The following is a 21464-nucleotide window of genomic DNA, read 5'->3' on the forward strand; positions in this document are numbered from 1 at the left end:
GGTTTCATTTGGTTGCAGCAACTTATGAAAGGTTCATTAGTCCTCTCTTTTCTTCTCTTTAATAGTTATTTTATTCTTTCCAATGCCATGTGTATTATAAATTATATATATTTTGCTTTGTCTCTTGCACATGTCTCACAAAAGATTTAAATAAAAGGACCAAATTGAGTGTAGATGACAATTTTTATTTTTATCCATTTACTTGGAAGTCTTACATATATATATATATATATATATATATATATATATATATATATATATATATATATATATATATATATTCATATTTTATTTTAAATATAAAGTATATTTCTGTCCATTTTTTTTAGTTTGAAAAGTGTCTTAATAATAAATTCCAGAATCTTAACGATTGATATGTAAAAAGTGTAACCCAACGATTCATTTCTCATTCGACTTAACACGATCCAACCAAAACAGATATGGCTCGGGAACCAAACTTAACCCAAGTTAGACCAGACTCAGTCGAGAAGCGATTTGATCGATTATGGTTCATGCTACAATTATCCGTGCTCCTACAAATTCTGCACTCAAATTGGCAGAACTATGGCTGCAAATTCTGCACTATACTCCTCTATCTCGAACTGCAGAGTCGCTCCCGTCCTCTCCTCTCCTTATCCGTGCTCCCATCCTCTCTTGCTTAGCGAAGCCTCTTCCTCCCATAGTCGAAGTTGTTCTTAGCATCTTGGTGGTCTATCAAGGCCGTTCCTATGGGAGAGACAACCATCCCGGAGGAGGAACAAGTGGTAGAGATAGTAACGAGGGATGTGGCAGAGGAGGGGCATTTGGTCGTAGTCCTAACCTCACCCTCCGATATGCTCTCCATGTTTTTTCAAGCGATATTACAGTTATCGACCAGTAAAAAAATAGTCCAATTATAAAAAGATTCATTCGAAGATGATAGAGAGATTTTTTTAATTATTTATTCTAGACTCTCTGCTTTCACATATAAATAAAAAGGATCTCCTAGGGACTCAAGGATAAGTAATGTTATTGAGATATTATAGATATTTTTTTATGTCTCTTTAGTCACATGATATTGTTGAGATTACAAATATATTATTAGTCTCTCTTAGTTCATAATATATCGCTCATAATAGTCCTTTGAAGGATAGAAAAAGAGAAGAAGACAAGTCTAGTTTTCCTTATAGATTGGTATGACTATATCTTTCGGATTTGACGATGGTGTGTCTATAGATCAGATAAATATCGAAAGGTACGTATCATATATTTGGCCTATTGAAGTTTTCTTCAGTAGTATAATAAATGTTTTTATGCTTAGAATTAGTACTAAGGCCATGTTTTGAAATCAAATATCTTAGATATGTTTATTAGCACCATTTACTTGTGAAATATATTATTCAATTATAAAATTGACTAATTTAATTTATTTTAACCAAATATTTTGATCATGATTGCATTTTGATTGCTTGATTGGATTTAGATTTAATCAATCAAGTTTTGATCAAATTCATGAAAAATCAAATTTTGATCAATTTTAATTTTTAACCGACTTAATTGAACTGATGTTTAGCCAAATTCTATGCCTACCTAATTAATTAAAGTTGACCGGTTTAAGGGTTCCACACAAAATTAAAAAAAATATAAAGTATGATTTTTAATAGTTTTCTTATAGGACATATTGATAAAATTTTGCATGTAATAATTAAAAATATAATTATTATTCTTTAATATTTACATGCATATTTTTAAAATTATAAAATAATATTTATTTTTCACATAAAGATATGATCTACGTTTCATCATGATTATAATTATCATGAGTTTTTCTTTATACTAATTAATATTTAATAATTATTAAAACTATTATATTAATATTATTAAACTATTTTAGCATAAATTAGATTAAAAATTTTGATAAATATTATTTGTAACTTATATCTCAATTTTATCTGATTGATAGCTATCAAAGTAACTTGAAAAGCTAGGTTTATAGGATATGAATTATAATAAATATTTTATTATTTATAAGATATTTTAAATTATGTATTATTTTATTATATTAGTTTTAGTAACCGTCAAAGTGGTCTAGACCATTAACTTATAAAATTATATTAAAGAATTAGTCTTAAATGATATTAAAAAAAATAATATTCATAATAACCTATATAATTATGATATTTAAATAATTCTAAGAAGAATATGCTTGATAGGATAGGATGATTTGATGTGTAAATTTGAAGGTTGAAGTAACAATGATTCGGTGGCTTATGCTATGGACAACAAGTTAAAGGTTGGTTAGTAATGATCGTACCAATATAATTTTTTTCTTACAGTGATATTCCCGTTAGCTAACGGTATTGAGCCTACTTTTGCAAGAATTTATGGGGATAACTCTTGCCTTCTTTCATGATTTAAGAAACCAAAAATGTCTTAACAGTAGACGATCCATATTAATCAATTGTCCTCCATCTTCTCGAGCTTCCTAATTCATTTTCATCCTATAATAAAGAACTTATTGTTATCTTGATGCTATTGATTGTGAATCGGCACAGCTTGATTTTGTCCTAAAGGTACAAGATCGTCCGGGTGATCTATGTGGCAATTGAGCAAGGTTCGATCGAAGTGATTCTGAGGCGATAATTGAGTGTCCGAGGCAACTCCTGAGTCCGTCCGAGGTAGGCTCTAGCCTCCTTAAGGTTCTGGGGTTGAGCTAAGGTGGGCCTTGGTCTTCTTGGGGATCCTGCATAAAAGGTTAGCATCGGGGGGAGAGATTTCCTGACCCAACTCTTCGATGGCAAAGTTAGTTTTTGATGAGTTGAAACAGTAGTGAGTTCGAGTTCGGTCCTTCTTCAGGCCTCAAGGACTAGCTTTTATACTTGGACAACCGACGGAGGAGAACCGATGATTGATAGGGACTGGTTATATATCCTTCTGTAACGTATTCATGTAGGCAACCGACCCATACATTCTCTTGTGGTGCATTCATGTGGCCGAACGATCTGTACAACCCCTAATAGCGTGTTGTCAGTGAGGACAATTATAAGGGCATCACCTACCCATCCTAGCGATTGTTGGAGACAGTCGGATGGTTGTCATTTGTACGAGCCGACCAGGAAGGGCGTAGTTAGGTTCGATTGCCCTTGATGATCAGCCTGTATCGCCTCCATCGTGTTACGATTTGTTGGTCGTGACAAGTTGTTGCTCTACCATTAGTTGTGGGAGAGGGATGATTACGACTGATACCAATATATTTTCTATTAGAACTAACTATATATTGGGTATAAAACTTGCACACCTCCTTTAGATAGTCCATGTTGAAATTAAGCTTTCATAGCATTTTTTTTTTATTGGTGTGAAGCAGACAAGTCCAGCAATATGTTCCATCAGTTTAGGACCTTCGTTGTCCTTACTTTGGCCTATTCTTGGTAGCAGGAACTATTGACGGCAGTTGCAGTCAAGGAAGTGATATTAGGAACTGATCTGATGGCCTATACTTATGTGGCTTAGTTTGACCCACAGATTAGGCGGTTTAGCAGTCGATATCTCTGACAGAACACTGGAGAAGCAACAGAGGCTCCTTTATCTATTTAGAAAGAAGCACTCTATCAATTAGCATTAATTTTGTTAGGTGCCACAAGTCTCGAGGTTGAGGCAATGGCCGACTTGTATTTTTTATTTATAAATGAAGTTGTGTTTGCACCATTTAGAATTAAGGACTTTGTAATTGTGCAATAGAATTTGAACAGGATTGATGAATTTAGTGTTGTAATTCGAGAGAAATTTAGTTGCAGCACCGATTGATGCATTTTGGATAGAACCGTTCAGTGTCAATTATGTAAGATTAATTATATTTATTATTCTTCTAATCCGAGGAGCTTATGTTTCCAACATTGTATACTTGTTCTGAATTCATTAATGAATCAAATGTCTGTAGCTTGCTACATCATGGAAGACTCAATTTCCTTCTCATATCTTGTCGTTTAACATGTTTATACTGAAATAATAATAATAATAATTAGAAAGTAATTAATTATATTAATAGTATGCTTAATATATTTAATGATGATTTCATCGTAATTTGATCTATATTGGATCAAATTTACATATTTAATACTTCCTATGATATTTAACATATTTATAGTAGTAAAATATAACTAATTACGATGTAATTAAGTTTTTTTATTATTATTATAATTAGTATATTTTAAAATAAATTTAATCATATCGAGTCAATTCTACGTGTTTAATACTGAATATGTTGATTGACATATTTATAGTGACAAAGTAGGGTGTATTACATGTAATCTCATATTATTATTTTAAATTAGAGTTAATCATAGTTTACTTATTTGATTCAATTTTGGTAGAAACATGATACTAAAATAATAGACATATGATGATGCTTAGGATCATGCTTGAAAGATAGACGAGAACTATCATCACTAGTATAGATTTATTGTAACTACATTTGCAAGGGTGGAAGAATCATCCGGGTAAAGATATATTTGGTTGACGGGTATCTCAATAAGAAGGTTCTAAGAGAGGTTCGTAAGTCATTTCAAAACAAGTTACAATGGACAATGGAAGATATACTTAAAAATATATAAGAGTTGAGGAAAAATACTATAAGTCTATGTAGGAATCGATTCATGATGGATATAAGGATTGCGATAATGATATCAACTTAGATTTTAAAGCTGTTATTCATACATCACTAGAGCATTAGTACATGAATGAGAAAGTAATAAGGTATTGACGAGAAAGTAATAAGCATGGTAATAGTGATGAGTCTATGCCACAAGGAATCTAAAGATTGGCCAGTATAAGACAACTAATTGTCCCTCCTCATTTGAGCCAAATTGGTAGCATGAGATAAGGTGGAATCCATAATTTTATGAGAAGACTTGATATGAGGTCAAAGTAGCGGAGAACCGAGAAGATCCTCTACTTAATGAAGTGAGATATCCTCCACATCTTTCGTATTTTATTACCAAGGTAATAAAAGAAGAGGAAGCATATCCCCAATAGGAGAAAGATCCCTCTCAGTCAAAATATGGTGAAAGGAGTCATACAATATTGAGTCAAATTATTTAAGGAACTAGAGATACCCAACCATTATAGTCATTCATCCATTGTACAAAGGTAAAGGGGAAGATAATAGCATTAACTATACCATTCGAAAGATTCAAGTCGAGCTATCCATCGTTTGATTACTTGATTCATTTGAATATTAAAATTTAAATTATTTAAAAAATAATCTAATAATTTAAATTATTTCTTTATAGATAATTCAATATCAATAAAAGGACAATCCAGAATGCACCATAAAACTACTCAGAGCCTGTAAAAGATATATGTTACTATTCTTTCTTAATTTAGATTATTTTTATTAAAATTATACTCAAATTATATTTATTTTTAACTTAAAAATCCTAATATAATTTTATATTTTAAATTTTTTTAAAACTATTTTAGTTTATTTTCCTATACCATCAGTATGCTCGCCATACTAACATATGATGCATCAATCAATCGGTAAGAGGACCCCGAAGAAAATAATATACCATGTGAACTACAAATAATTAAATGATCTAAATACCTTTTAATATATATAAATTATTGAGTAAGTCGATCATTTGATAACCAAAACATTCTAACTAGCGGACCCAACTAGGTGGAGTTTCAATTCTCAAGTATTAAAAATGGTCAGTCCAATCGAGTTTAGTAACTATGTTCGCTTGAATTTATAGTTATTAAAAATCTAGACCAGACCAACCAGTAGGATGGGAGAAACTGAGAATCGTACCTCCAACAGGTTCGATCCACTACTTAAATCGTTTTGGTTGTCAAAAGATCGAAATACCCCAATAGTTTTCACAAAATTTAAGGATATTTAGAACATTAAAATTTTTTTTGGAAGATATTTTTATTTTATTAATCTGTGCCCGCCTTTTAAGGATTTTATGTATAGTTATTAAAATAAGAACTCGCACGTATTAATCATTTTTTCAAGTATAGTTATAAACCAAAATTTTAGTTATTTTTATTTATTTTATTTAGTGCTATATAATATTGTTCATTTGTGCATTAATCTCTATCTCAAATCTACTAATTTTTTAATTTTTTATTTGTACAATAATTTATATTTCAAGTATAACTATAAATATAAAATTTTTTATCTATTAATCTCTATTATTTCAAGTATAATCATAAAAATAATAGTTCAGATTTGAGTCTTAGAAAAGATTTTAATACTCTTAATTTTTATTTATTATCAAAATAAAAGCTCAATATGTCTCTTTCATTCTTATAATCCTATTTCATTATATTATACTCTTTTTTTTATAATATTTGTTCATATATTTTATATATTTAAAAAAATATTAAACATGTGGTCTGATTGTTGATCCACCTGCTCACCCAATGATCCAATGATCCAAGATTTGACAGCATCGGCATTGAATTTAGTTCTAATAACTATGCTTGGATTCTCTTCTATGTCCTGCCATCAAAGCAATATAAACCCTCTTCCCAATGCTTTCTTTATTCTACAAGTAACACAGGTTGTGCGTAGGTGTCTCACTATTATGTACACTATTTTCATGCTTGTGTGTGTGTAGCCTGCTGATACTTTTGTGTCACTTGGTAGCTAATCTAATTTCTATTGTTGTCTTCCACTAACTCATCTTTTCTATTTTAGCAAGCTACGATCATAAACATGTTTCTATTTTTTTTATCAAACACAACATTAAATATATATATATATAGATTCTGATTATTCATAAGGTGCAACTGAACAACCCATTTACATGACATGACAAGCTTAATCAAGCCTCCTTAGAAGCCACCCATTTTATGACAGAAATTTTCACAGACTGACGATTTATCTTCTCTCACCGAACACTTTGCTCGGTATCTAAGCAGTTATTCTATTTTAGCTTCATCAATGGCAGAAAAGATGAAACCATAACATAAGACCTCTCCTTGATCGTCAGCAGATGCTGTTAAGGTTGGCCAAGAAGCGATGGCCTGTAGAAAGCTTGACTCTGAGCCAGCTCGATCCTTTCACGAGGATCGTTCATGGTTTCATCTTGTAGCGCTTGAAGAATGGCTTGTGAAGGACACTCCCTGAACATCACATAGAATTCTTTTAACAAAAGAGGTTTTAAATTAAGTAAGAATACTTGTATTCAGCTTGAACGATGGAATAAATGAGAACCGATGAAGACATACATACACCCATCTTTCATCAACACCTTGAGACTATTAGTGCTATTATTTTAAACAAAGAATAGACTATACACTGAAATGAGGTGACAAATGTGATGACGATATATTTTAAACAAAGAACAGACTAAAGGCTGAAAGTAGAATAACCGTAATATCATGACCCGAGCTTGATGGGTTAACTGGTCTATCAACTTCGTTTGATTTAAATCACTGATCAAAATACTTAAGCTGAAGTTGATAGTAGTACACTCATCAGATCCTTATAAATCAATCTTAATCTTGTTCACTTTCAATGTGAGACTAATCAGGGGTATTACAATCACCCCCACTCAAAGGCTTGACGTCCTCGTCAAAGCCCAACATAACCCAGATCAGGCTCTAGCATAATGCATGTGAGACGTAGCCTAGTGGTGCTCTCACCATGCCCAAATGCTAGGTCGGCTCTGATACAAAATATCATGACCCGAGTCTGATGGGCTAATTGGCCTATCAACTTTGTTTGGTCTAAATCACTGACTAAAATGCTTAAGCCGAAGTTGATGGTAGTACACTCATCAGACCCTTATAAGCCAATCTTAATCTTTTTCAGAGATGTTATAAAGGAAAGAAAGCCAACCTTCTAATCAGTATTTTGTAAAGCGTTCTGAGGATGGGACACAGCTCAGCTGGAGCAACGGGTGTGTTATCCTCGGGATGCAACACGCTTAAGCTAGGCTGACTAAGTAGCTCATAGAATGCACCAATTGCAGAAACACCCTACAAGAAGAAGGAACTAATTAAATATCACTAGACTAAGAGGTTCAATGAAATAAGAATGCAATGCCATGCAAGATCATGAATGAAAACATGTAAAAATTCGATCATCAAAACCTAGACAATTTGAGTTGTTGTGTGAAAAGTAGAGCTGCAAAGCTATCGATCATCACATACCTGAATCATTCCTTTCCCTTTGATGCTGTCACCCATGTCAGGACTCAGTTCTCCCTTGGCAAGCATTTGCCCATACCATGCATTCCGACCCTTTAATAGGGTCACATAAGTATCCGCTAATAATGGACCAGCCAGTTTTTCTGGTTGTTCAGTCAACAAGTGAGTAATAAATATCATTTCAGATGTGCAATGGGCAAAGTACACTGATTTGCTTGTTGCACTCTCATTTGTCAGAGCTGCTACCATTCCTAAATAAATAAACAAACTATAAAATGAGTATGACAAGCAGTACATTTTCAACATATTCAACTTAATAAGAAATAATTAACAAATCATGCCAAAAATTAATTTGACATAATCCTACATAAGTTTTTTAGACAAATCAACCTTCATTTATAATCAATAGACCAAGTAAATGAACTTCTTTACTGGCAAACTGGAATGAGTGCATGTAGTAACTGTGATGGAAGATGTTTTGTTGAGATTTTCACATGAAGTATCACATATACCCCATTAACACACATATATATCTTCTAGATCCCAAGCATTATATGAGATGCAATTTCTTGTTCCTGCCACCTTTTAAATTTTCAACTTCTTTTAATTAAGCGGTAAGGAACTCATTTGAACCTCGATCTATTTTTTCACATGTATGGACTTCTATAATCATCTGCTGAAACTCATGCATATCTTCAATAATGGTTCTCTCTTTATTCCATTTCATACTAAATTAAAGCAATTTCTGCTTGTTTTAAGTCTGCTACTAGGCAATCAACTTCTAAGCTCATCTTCAGCAATCATAAAACATAAAGAGACTCCGTAGTTCATTTTCCTAATCTCTCCACATATTTTGACAAGTTGGCTACCAAGATGGATCATCACTCCTTTATCTCATCATTGTAACATTGGATTTATCACTAGCATAGAATTCCCTTTCTTATATTTCATTCTACCCTAGAATCATATATTTTCTGAAGAAAATAAAAAAAATTGAAAAATGGTATCTGCTGTACAAGGTTAACATTGATTATAAATTCATTGTGCTCATTTGCTCCAAAGTTAAATAACCTAAAACCAAAACTCGAGTGATTACCGCAAAAGATTGAGAACACTACCTCTTAAAAGAGCAACGGCTACAAAATAGCCTCTTTAAAGGACTTACCAACACTTCTCTAAGAACAATGGTTGAGAAATAGCCTCTGTACTTTTGATGAATGAGACATTTATGTCATTGTGCTAAGTACATTACCTCTTTAAAGAAAGGCTGCTGCCAAATTCGTAGAAGCCATTTCTTACAAACTTCTTTATCAATTATCAGTACAATACAAAAAAAATTAAACAGAAGAAATTACGGTAATCATATATGCAGAAATTGTGTTATGTAAATAAGTGACTAAGTTAAAGATTCTTAATTGCAGTAGTCATTGAGAAGAATGGTTGGTATATAATTTAGCAAGAACAGGAAATGTTGAAAGGAAACTTGCTGTTTAGTTGCCAAAGCTTTTCTAACTATTTAAAGCAATGAGTTTCTAAATACACAAGTGTTGTGTTAGTGTCCATAGAAACTGATCCAAAATATGTAACATACAATCAATATTTCTATTACCAAAATATGTATCATACAAAATGTTTGTAACCGTACAAAATGATACGGAAGGGTATAAGGGTGAAGAAGACAATGAAGTAGTAAGAAATATGTTTTCAGCCAGCACCAGTTATATTAGAAATTGGTCATCAATCTTGTCCTATTTCTATTAGGACTTAAGTTGACTAAATGACTTCACCATGATCAGTGCATGCAATTCACTCTCCAGGATTTGGAGTAGTTCTTGTTCGTGGCATCTCTTCGACAGTTTTGCAATAAAGATACACGGTCTTTCTCTGTGATTATCTCAAAAGGTGTTTAGTGAGGTGATGAGAGAGTGGTTTTCATGGGAATTTTAGCTAGTTACTAATGCTAAAGGGTTTCTCAATTAGAATTTAAGGTTTAAGTTGTGTGAATCATAAGGTGAGAGAATTGTGATCCTTATTCCCAATAGTGGAGAACTCTCGCTCTCCAGAGAGTATAGGCTAGAAACTATCATCTCCATGGTCAGAATCATCATTACTTATCTGTTCTTTTCAAGTGAGCAAGAACAGAAAGTCTCAAAACATTAATTATAGTCTAGCATGATTTTAATGAAGGCTCAACTCATGACACATCTCATAAACTGATATAAGCTATTTGTTTTATCCAAAAGCTGACATCACCAAAATTACTCATAGATACCAAGGCTACATGCAGTAAAGCACATTGGGGCATTGCTTTTCTGTTCATGCAGTCTAACCCAAGCAATAGCGTTTTAGAACATCATACACCAACTAATGCACACAACTAAAACGATGATCATTGCTAGCTACCTGCATTCATAGCTATGAAATAATTGAAGAAAACCTTTTAAGTTCCGTTATAGAAATTCTTATGAATAATACCAAAAATATCCTGCTAATTCAACAACTTGATAATCAGGTTATGAACCACAAAATTCTTGGTGAGTCACATGTTCAATGAATCTTCTGCTAATCCAACCAGTTAATGCACTCAGCAAACAATTATGAATTGCTGAATATGGTTTTCATTTTTGGGGAAAAAATGAAGTATTGGCAAGAAAATAAAATTTACCAGCACCAATAGCATAAACATTCTTCAAACCACCCATCACTTCATGAGTAACTAGGTCACTGTTGTCCCATACAATGAAATATGGCTGTCGCAAGAATTTGGCAAGAGGTTTGCTCCACTTCTCTGATCCACAGATTCGAGCATTAGCATATTCCTTGTTGTAAATCTCTGAAGCAATGTTTGGACCCCCAAGATAAAGAATGTTTTCGATTGGAACTCCAGCTGCCAATTCATGTTCAATACAGAAGAACTATGAGCCGAGAATAACATTCATAACTACAGTCTATATCATGCCTAGAGTTGCAGAAAATAAAATATTACCAATGACCACAGAAAAAACCATAAAAAAATAATTTATATATGAATTAAACTTTGGCTTAAAGATAAGGAGTGTTAAAATGTTGGCTACAGCAGCAACAATAAGTGCATTGACCACCCAGAAAGATAAGTGCATTAGCTCTCCAAAATGATGTGTATCAGGACTATTTGCTTTGTGTAAATGTATATAGCATATTAACGCATCTATCTAATGACTGAAAAAGTAAACATTACCAAACCATAATTGTTAAAGTGGTGGTATCACATTTGGCATGTCATAGAATGATTCCATACTTTTCTATGTTTTCATGTCTATGATTCAAGTGACTTGCTTCCTCTTTTTTTTGTTTCTCACTCCTTGCAGAGATGCAGGGATGGAAGTTGTAAATACTAAAAATAAAGAACAGATATATCATGATGGAAGCAAAAAATACATTGGTGAGCCTTAGTAATCTATGTATTTATGCATTTGCTTATATATACAAAGAGCGCAGAAGATTTACTTGCACATTTGATCATCTGAGTAGGTGTAATTATACGTGGGACGGGATCCAAAGCTGCCTCTATACCCTTTGCAAGAGAGATAATAATGGGAACAGTAATTCTCTCCTTCCAATACCTACTAATTTCCTCAAATACTTCCCTCGTCTCCGTGGAAGGCAGACCATTCACGACAATATCCGCATCCCACACTGCCTCCTGCAAATTAGTCACAACCTTCAAAGGGCAAAATGGTGTATCAATCATGTTTAAGCAGAAACCATCCCTCAATATCTCATCGGCATACAGTGTTCGATCACCAAGCCTTGCCTCCACATACTTTAAATAGGCGCATCGTCTGATCAAACGCCTTAAAACATCCTCCCTTGAATTGATAACCTCAAACAGATGCTCAGCTGTGGATCGATCAACTGATCTACCAGGCCGTCTCCATATCCTTATCTGAACCTTATCACGAAAATGACCATAAGCATCTTGCAGGAGGGCAGCAAACACACTGCCCCAGGCACCAGCCCCAACACCAACGATCTTTAGCAGGTCACCATCAGTTTTGCCGAGGAGGCGACGAAGCTCATCTAGCTTTTCCTCAGCACCATTGGAATTGTGAAGGGAACCGTTCGAGTTAACAGAAGCATGATTCTTTTCAACAGTGCCAACCATCTTTCTCTCGAGTAGTGAACACAGCAGAACTTCACTAGTTCAGCCAGTAATAAGATTTGCTAAGAAATAATAGGAAATAAGCGAAGAACAGGGCTTGATTGGATGATGCCGTTAATGTGATCTCCCAACTCCAGACATCTTCCTTCTCCTGGAGAAAAAAATACGAGAACTTGGTCAGCCAAATTTGCAACAACAAGTTAATTTTCATGCCTCTTCTCGTTAATTGTACCTCACAGAATTAGAGAGCCGGTCTCCAACATGCCAGCCGACCAACGAACTGTAGATCTTCTCGAGCCAACCTACAAAGCTCCCAGCTTACAGGCATAATAGCACGCTTCAATCGTCCTATCCAACCATATCTGGCGAAATCAAACAGCAAAAGAAGCAAAGAACTGGAGAAAGCCTTCGGAATTGCCGTCGGGACTGTTCATCAAACCCACCTCACAATAAAAAAATAAAGGCAAAAAGTTTTGTGTCGGAGGCTCCAAAGCTACTAAAAACCATTCAGATCTCTCTGTCTCTCTCTTGTTCAGTCCAAGTTCAATCAACCAAAGACCGCAACAAAAAGAGAGAGAGAGCTCCTTCAAGCACCTACCGGTACCTGGGACTGCCGAGATCCAAACTCGAGTGGATTTCGATGCAGTGGGCGGGAGGAAGGATGGGAGTCGAAGCGAAAAATCGTGAGCCTTATGGGTGTTGATTGTTGGAGGCATTAAAGACTCGGGAAGACGGGGAAGCTTCTTTTCAATGAATTAGTGATACGTGAAGCATAAAGAGAGTAGTTGAGAGAGCGAGTTGGTTTGATTACCAACATTTGACTGCCTAGTAATTGCTTGTTTGATGTGCCAAATTGATAGAATGTGGTTCAAAAATCCCCTCCCAACAAACATACATCCATGTGATCCTCTCTATTCTATGGATTGAGATGGAAATTGATGTTAATCCTTATCCAGCTATTAATGCTACTGTCTGTTTTCATGATCGAAACTGTGTTGTTAGCTTGCAAGAGAAGAGTCACAGGAGAGTTAATGCTGGAGGGAGGCAAAGTGGTGCAACGCACAGGTAATAGTAATAACAATTAACGTTGATTGGTAGCCAACAACGCCAACCACATTAATTGTGGAAAACCATCCATGTGGGCCAACCAACCCACCCCTAAACACCCGCTCTTAACACAAACACTTTGATCTCTTTGACTTGGCTGACATTTAGAATGACAGGGGCCGAAATCAGATTTGAACTCAGAGTAGACCAATCTCAGATTAAGGATACCATCCAATAGATGAATAACACAAGCAAGCAAAGAAAAAGACGCACCTGATTGAATGCAATACCTCTTTGCTCCGAGTCAGTGAAGGCCCAGTCACAAGAACACAGCTTTCTTCCGATATATGCCTGACAATGGTACCGACCATACACAATAAAAGAGTCGCATTTCTCGATTATGCTGAGAGTGACGTCAAACGGTCTTGCTAATAACAGCACATAGATAATAAAAATAGGTTTTATCTTAAGAAAGTAGTTGCAAGCATCAAACATGATGACATATCTTCCAACTGGCTAAGACTGGAAGACAGCATCGACAGAAAACAAAACAGACCATAGTACCCAGGTATTATATTATAAATAACTGGTCCCACGTTTTCACGTTAACCGCTGCATCCGAGAAACCTTCATCTTCTGCGTAAGTATCTCATTTCAGCGGCTAATTAAGTCCCACGCTTTGTCGCCTCAATCTGTTGTGCAGCTCCTGCAAGATGAAAAGACGATAGGTTGTAGAAATAAACTATGAGATTTAGAACCTGAAAAATCACAACTGTAGGAAATGCTGATGTTCTAACAGAATGATAATAAAAGAAAAAAGTATCATACCCCTTCCATAGTTTTTGAGATGTGTGCAATTCAAGAGAGCAAGTTTGGTCACAGGTGGGGCCAGCACAGGCTCCCTCTGGACCGAATCCAGGAATTGGTTGGCTGATTGCTATTCGGAATCTTCATCATATTCCTGGTCGGAAAGCTCATCGAAGGCCCTCAAGTCAAGCTGATAACGAAGGATTCCCCCAATGCCACCGAAGCCTCTGCAAAACTGAGATCCCTCCTGAGATTTGTTAGTAACAAATTCAAGAGTACATCCAAAGCGCTTGTATTCATTTGCAAACCACTCCAGCAGGGAAATTTTCTCCTGTACTTCCAGCTCTGAGGAGGTTACGGAATCCAAAAAATTATTCTGATCTGTTTCCTGATCCTTCCGCAAATGCTTTATGACAGTCTCACCATTAGTACTATGCTTCAGGACATACCGGTTTATATCCAAATTTTCCCACACAATCAAGGTCTCAACGGCACCCATCTCAAGAGCTTTCAAGGTGTCCTCAACACCAAACACATACTTTCCTGTGTCTTGACTTATTTCCTCAAAGTACTTGCCTATCAATTTCTTTTCCTGTATGAACTTGACATTTGATAGAATCTCAGCTGATAGCTCAATGGCTTGGTTGAAACCATTCTCGCCTCCATATGACACATCAACCACATTGAGAATTTTAGCCTGTAGCCGTTGATCAAACATATCAGATTGGCTTAACTCTGTCTTAAAATCAGCAGACCCAGCCAGAATTAATCCTGCAACATTAGGCTGACTTGTGGCAGGATTGATAAAAAATTGAGTCGCAAGCTCAGCAGTTTTGCGGACATAGTTATGGCGCTTCTCCATCCTAAGGCGAGCAAATCGTAGTGCTGATTGACCACCTCTACCATGCTTTTTTGGAAGGTCAACTGTGAACTTGTGAAGAACCTCACGTGTATTTCCACTTAAAGTGCCAAAGAGTGTACCATTGCCATCCATAACTATGAAACCAAACTTGTCATCAGATTCCAAAAGTTCATTTAATGCCTCTGTATGAAACTTGTTATCACAGAGGTAAAGAGATGCATTGATGGGCTTGAATGGCTCAAAATCTATCGTGACTTTCTTCTCTTTTCCATCTTCAGTAACAATAGTTCCGGTGTATAAAACTAGTCCATTCGGAGGAACCTTGTTGTATAGCTTGAGTCTCTGCTGAGCGGAAGTAATCGCACCTAGAACAGACTGTCGATTGACTCTACTTTTGATATTTGATGCAGTTCCATATTCATCACCCAGCATCTTAGTGACTCGAGAAACTTGATCACGAGGCGGCATAATTAGAGAGATCATGCTAGTGCCATTACCTCTAGCTGCTTCCAGAGCCTTGATCAATTTCTTGACTTTCCAGATCTCAATGTTCTTATCCGTTTCAGCCATTTCAGCTAGCTTGTGCCGGAATAGTCTAGGAAAACCTACTTCAAATGATCTGGCAAATAAGAAGATTTGAAAAGAATAGGCATCAAAAGAATTCCTAGAACTAAGCCAGACAGCTTGAGATATTTTGATGAAAGTCATTCCATAAACAAGGATAACAGCACTGTGCATAGATAGTACATGTTTACGATTTAAGATATGCACAAGAAACATCAAAATGTGGTCCAAAAACAGTAAATACTGATGCTACCCCAAGGTTAAAAAGACATCAACTACAACAACCTAAAAGTAACAGGTTCTCCATGCAATTCAAAGAAAATCCACAAGTTTTCTTCAGAAATCAGTTAGCAAGAGTTCGGCCTTACACTGAGAAACAAAATAATAAAAATAATAATATGCAAGACAGGGTTATACCACAATATAGTATAAAGATTGAAGAAAGAGGTTATATGCATAGTATGGAATTTGGATGAGAGAAGTATTATGACAAAATGAAGCAAACTTTGTCCTTCAACATTGGAAACTAATAAAATGGACATCTTTTTCAAGGGAAAACCTAGGTACCAACCTACTGTGTTCTTTTTAGGACCATTGAAGCATAGTTTACAATAATCAGTCACATAAAGATGGGAGAAATGCCAAATTATTGACTTCAAAAGATTCTGAGGTTGGACTCTTCAGAACAAAGATTACCCAGCCATGTACCAATGATGAAGAAAAACTCCATGCATTCTTCTAGTTCTGATGTGTACAACTCACTTGATCTACTCATAACACATTCAATAGCTTAAGCAATTCCAGAGGATTGTCAAAAATCAAGAAATCTGATTTGACATGTGATCCATGAATTTTGGGGCAGGGTAACCATGGCCAATCCCAGTTACCACTGATAAAAGCACTAGTAATTTTCAACCTATCATAATCATACCATACTACTACTGATTTCAATCTAGAATAATTCAGTCAAAACCATAAATGATTCAGAGGATTCCAATCTATCTCAACCTAGCTGGAAGATGCTGGTCAATCCCAAATTAATCTGGTGAACCTGGTTGTTCCTATGTTAACACTGAGCAACTCCAATCCGATGATATATGATTATAATTTGACTGATAGGACCAATTACAGTCACAATGTTTCAATGTCAACATAGACTTGGCCAATCTCTGAACCTCAGTATTCCATGTAGACTAGCATTTTGCTATGCAAGATTCTAAATGAACTCATCCTCACAGCAGTTCGAACAATCTCAATAGACGTGAAAATCATGTACAGTAGTAAAAAATGGAGAACTTCCAATGGTAAAATTAGATAACAGAAATTCATCTAAAACGTAATAAGAGTAAGCCTAGGTTATCCTCTAGCAAAGAAAGCCCAAATTACCCTCCAACGAATTACATACCGTCATTACATCACTGCACAATTTTTTGAAAAAACAAATCACCATCGTCAAACTGTATAATTTTAAATTGACCATAAATCAATATCAAATTGCCTAATCATTGAAAAGTATTCTTGTTATGATCAATAAGGACAAAGAAAATCGAGTTAAGAAACACGAAAAGAATCAAATATCATATTAAACAATGGCAGCAATATACAGAACAGGGAAAAGCAATTCTCTTGAGCAGAGTCCATTATTACTAAAAATCATGTGTTGAAATTTGCACATTTCCCAAGTAATTGTCAGATCTTTTTTCAGACAAGTGACAGAAGAAAATAAGGTTGAATAACATGGCTAGAATCAAAATTTATATGCAGCAATGAAGGACGGTTGATATAGAAGATTAAAGGGTTAAACGAATCACACGAGAATCAACATTATATTATGGTTTTAAAAAAACAAATAAAAATTAGCCACTTCCATATGACAATTCTATCAACTGTATGAGACGATGACCTAGAAGATAAATAAATAACTAATGATTCTAAACAACTACCTAAAACAACCAGGCCATGGAAATGTCTCTTAATGCTTTCAGAGACTATACAGAAACCTTAGCAAAAGGTGTCATGCTGTCTTGTGAGTTTTCACAAAATTATTTCAACTTGTTTCAGTGACAAAACATCAAATCAAGCTTCTAGTGACTTCACATCTTAAATGACGCATGTGGTCTAAAGATTTTAAGAATAGTTATAGATGTTGAGGATCAAGGTCAAAGACGCACCTAAAACTTCAAATATAATTACATTAACTTGGGAAACTTGGTGGCAGTAATGTGGCTTCATTGCGACCTAACCGAAGTTTCAGTCCTGGTAACAGCTTTCTTCTATTACAATTTGCAATGCAAGGCTGTGTATATTAAACCTTGTCATACCACATTGGCAGAAGTCTCGTGTAATAGGCTGCCTAAATTAACTGCAATTGACAAGAAAGGATCCACTAATTCCTTGTCCTATTTTATATTATTTCTAGTAACCGGACACATCCATCTCTATGACACTAGCTTCTTCTACATACTAATTTCTAATTGCACAATGTTTCAACACAAATCATTGTTGGCCTTACCATTGTATCATAAGATTTTATTTTAATTTAATATCCACACGACATCATAAAATGTTTGACGTCCTCCTCTACTTTGACCATCCCATATCAACTCTATAAAAAATGTCTTTACACTGAATGTGAATCCAAGATATTTAGAAGTTACAGTTCTAGGAAACGTTTGTCCATTCATCATTACTATAATCAAAATTCTTCCCTTGGAATTGTTAAAGTCACTTAATGTAGTTTGGTTTTAGTTCCATATTATCTAAAACACCTAGTTTCTAGCATTTGTCAACAATGGTCAAGTTCCAATTAAAATGCAACTAAATTCTCATCAATAAGAACACCATTATCAAATAACATGCACCATTGAAGTTCATCTTGAATATGGAAACTTTATCCATAATCAAATTGAAGAGAAAAACACCCAACAACATCCTTGATGTACATACATAGTTATAGAGAACATGACTACATCCATGGTCATAAATGCTAATCACAGCTCTATTGTGTCTTCTATCACATTAATCAAACAAATAAATAGCACTGTCTTATGAAAAGCCTATTGAAACGCTCCATTCTAGGAATATGTAAGATCAATAAGAATAATACATATGTCCTTCTCCTTGCTATTATTTTTATATTAATTGTCATGATAAAATAATTTATGTGGTTGCTCTTCCGAGCATAGAACCAAATGTATTTTTGAAGATACTTATTTAAAATCTTAGTCTTAGTTCAATCACTATTGCCTAAAGTTTCATATTGTGGCTTATCAACTTATTCTCTATAATCTAAGCAACACTAAATTTATCCTAGATTATTATACTAGGATACCAATATGCTTCTCCTTTAACAACCTGTCTTGCGTTGTTCATCATCGAGTGGACCTGGTGTCATGTATTTTAAAAAGATTAATCAATTAACAAGAAGGACAAGTTCCAGTTCATCCCAACATGTGCCAGGATACCTAACCCTTATCCCTATCACGTCTCTGGTTTTCCACTCTTATATTGTCACCTCGCATCATCTTGTCAAGGCTAGACAAAGGCAGAGATTAGAGAATCAGCCAATGACCAAGGACGCAAGTAGATAGCTCTTTTTCCTTTGGAAACCCGTTGTGCATTTTCATTTTAGATCTAGAAGAACATCCAATTTATCATACCATGCTGATGGTACATACTGTCAGCTGCCAGCAACTAAAACCTCGCCTGCAGCATCTCAACAGCATAATTCTAAATGCTAGTGCATATATATATGACATTCATAGTCAAAGCATCATATTTTCTGTTCTATTATGCTGATGCTAACAGTTTGCCATGGAACAAGTTATTCTATCCTAACAGAAAGTTGTGGCATACACACCTTATTATTAATATAAAACATAAATAGTATGATCCATCATAAAAAAAAACAGATCCATAGAATTCCTGACCAAAAATCACAATATAGAAATATACAAAAAATTTACAATTTTTAGTTTCAGTTTAATAAATTTCAAAACAAGAGGGAAAAAAAAAGGTAAAAACTAAATCTACAGATCAACGATGAAATTACCACCTTTTGGAAGAAAATCATCAAAATTGTGAACTACCACCAGTTTTACATGGCACTACATTGGATCCAAGGAGACCTCAGGGATAGATGTCCTATTTAGTAAATAAAGCAAATTCCGCACACAAACAACCATAATCCCGCAGCACAACAATCAAATATGATAACAGGTATTCATCTTATGATCTAGATACCAAGAAGAAAATTCAAAATTTAAAAGATTCCATCACAAATAAGAAAAAAGAAATTGAGAAAACCCATATTTTTAACCCAAAACGAGACATCTGGATTCTTCTCCCATATGCAAAGGCGGAGAGTTACAGCAACACAGACCATAGCAACAGCTCGTGGATCCGAAGTAAGCCCATACGGGATCAAACGAAAATGGATCGATTTCAGATCGGAAAAAAGGAACAATCAAAACACTAAATCATCAACTTCGGTAAAGAAGAGAAAAAGCAAAAGAAAAACCATGGAAGAAGCAAAGAGGGGGAGATGGACCTCGGCGGCGACGTGCGGGAATACGAGATCGCCCCAACAGACCGAAGCCGAAGGTTTCTTCCTCTTGAGGCGTCTGGGATTGGACTGCTGGAAGCAAAGCTTGCAAAGATATAGATGCTGTTTTGACATGAGCCGGTGGCCCTCTCTCAGCCGTTAAGATCTCAAGATCAGACGGTTATCAAAGCGTCGAATCTTTTTTCCTCGTAAAACGAAACGTATTTCCCCGCTGCGTCGGATGACGATCGCTTTTTCAACCACATGATTCCTGCGCGTACACCGTGCGCGTACGTCACGCGCGTGTGCAGCATATTCAGGGAAGTGAAACCGGAAACGGAACTCCGTCGACACGATTTGCCCGCTGGATAGAATACCCGCGTGCGCACCGAAGTGATCCTCGTGATATTGCTATAAAGTGGGTCCCACTTAAATGTCTTCTTACTGTGAGCCAACGAAACACTAGACAAACTTAGAACCCTTACCATAACGCGCTCCGAATCGAATCAGAACCGGGTTTCAACGATTCGATTCTACACCGTCCATAGCCGACATCATTAATCCACCGACCCCTTTGTTATTTCAGTTTCCAAGAAAAAATTGTATATATTATATTTGAACCTTATAATTTTATCGCGGAAACATGGGATGATCCAATGAATTCGAAAAGAACGGGTCCAAAATAAAAAAATAAATCTACTAACAAACAAGAAATCTTGAAAGAAAATTATATTGGTACACATTCATTCCGCTAATTATTATAGAGAATAAACTATCTATATTAGGGTGAATATTAAGTATAGAAAATAGATTCTCCCTCAAACATCAGACCATGCATAGGAAAGCAAGTTCAAAATGAAGCAGTAATCTCAATCATCCCATGTTACCAAATACAAACACATTTTCTATTAAGAATTTATCCACCCATCTTGGAGATGGGAGATTTATAGAAGAATATATATGGTAAAGAAGGGCCCAAATTTTGAACAGATGAAATGTGTTGGATGCAATAAATCACTTTACATGAACAAATACGTGCAGAAATTAAGCACACAGAAACTGTTGGATGTGCAGCAATACATCATGATATATTTGGGTGATAAACCAATACTGTCATATTGGATAAAGTCCAGAAAGCATGTGGCTTATGAGAAGTCCACCTTAGTCCTGTTAAGCCATCTTTTCCAAAGGTAAACTCATATGAACCATGGGTTAAAATATCCCTAATATACTCATGCAACTAATAATCCATATTATAGAGTCTAGGACATTTGTGACTAACAAGACACTCTCTCTTCAACATGTCTTCTATAATAGCAAAATGGTACTATCAATGGGCCAAAACAAATAATACGTAACGG

At 35.2% G+C, this 21464-nt stretch overlaps 2 protein-coding genes across 4 annotated transcripts; both read right to left on the reverse strand.

Moving 5' to 3' along the window:
* Positions 1–6730: 6730 nt before the first annotated feature.
* Positions 6731–12861, reverse strand: LOC103970505 (probable glycerol-3-phosphate dehydrogenase [NAD(+)] 1, cytosolic). 2 transcript variants are annotated; one of them, XM_009384294.3, is made up of 6 exons: positions 12513–12861; positions 11626–12431; positions 10805–11026; positions 8143–8390; positions 7829–7968; positions 6731–7110 (listed from the first exon to the last, which is right to left on the reverse strand). In XM_009384294.3, exons 2-6 carry the CDS (start codon positions 12281–12283, stop codon positions 6987–6989), a joined length of 1392 nt encoding a protein of 463 aa, XP_009382569.2. In that variant the 5' UTR covers positions 12284–12431; positions 12513–12861; the 3' UTR covers positions 6731–6986. The 2 variants fall into 2 exon arrangements, with proteins under 2 accessions (XP_009382569.2, XP_009382570.1); XM_009384295.3 differs by lacking the exon at positions 7829–7968 and having other exon boundaries at positions 6922–7110.
* An 836-nt stretch (positions 12862–13697) lies between these two features.
* On the reverse strand, positions 13698–20241 carry LOC103970506 (eukaryotic peptide chain release factor subunit 1-3). Of its 2 annotated transcripts, none has more exons than XM_009384296.3 (3): positions 20110–20241; positions 14156–15615; positions 13698–14033 (listed from the first exon to the last, which is right to left on the reverse strand). In XM_009384296.3, the coding sequence occupies exon 2, from the start codon at positions 15564–15566 to the stop codon at positions 14265–14267; it is 1302 nt and encodes a 433-aa protein (XP_009382571.2). In that variant the 5' UTR covers positions 15567–15615; positions 20110–20241; the 3' UTR covers positions 13698–14033; positions 14156–14264. The 2 variants fall into 2 exon arrangements, with proteins under 2 accessions (XP_009382571.2, XP_009382573.2); XM_009384298.3 differs by having other exon boundaries at positions 14156–15601; positions 20110–20182.
* Between the last annotated feature and the right edge of the window lie 1223 nt (positions 20242–21464).

Source organism: Musa acuminata, chromosome BXJ3-11 (genome assembly GCF_036884655.1).
Source record: "Musa acuminata AAA Group cultivar baxijiao chromosome BXJ3-11, Cavendish_Baxijiao_AAA, whole genome shotgun sequence".
In the NCBI taxonomy this organism is placed as follows: Eukaryota; Viridiplantae; Streptophyta; class Magnoliopsida; order Zingiberales; family Musaceae; genus Musa; species Musa acuminata.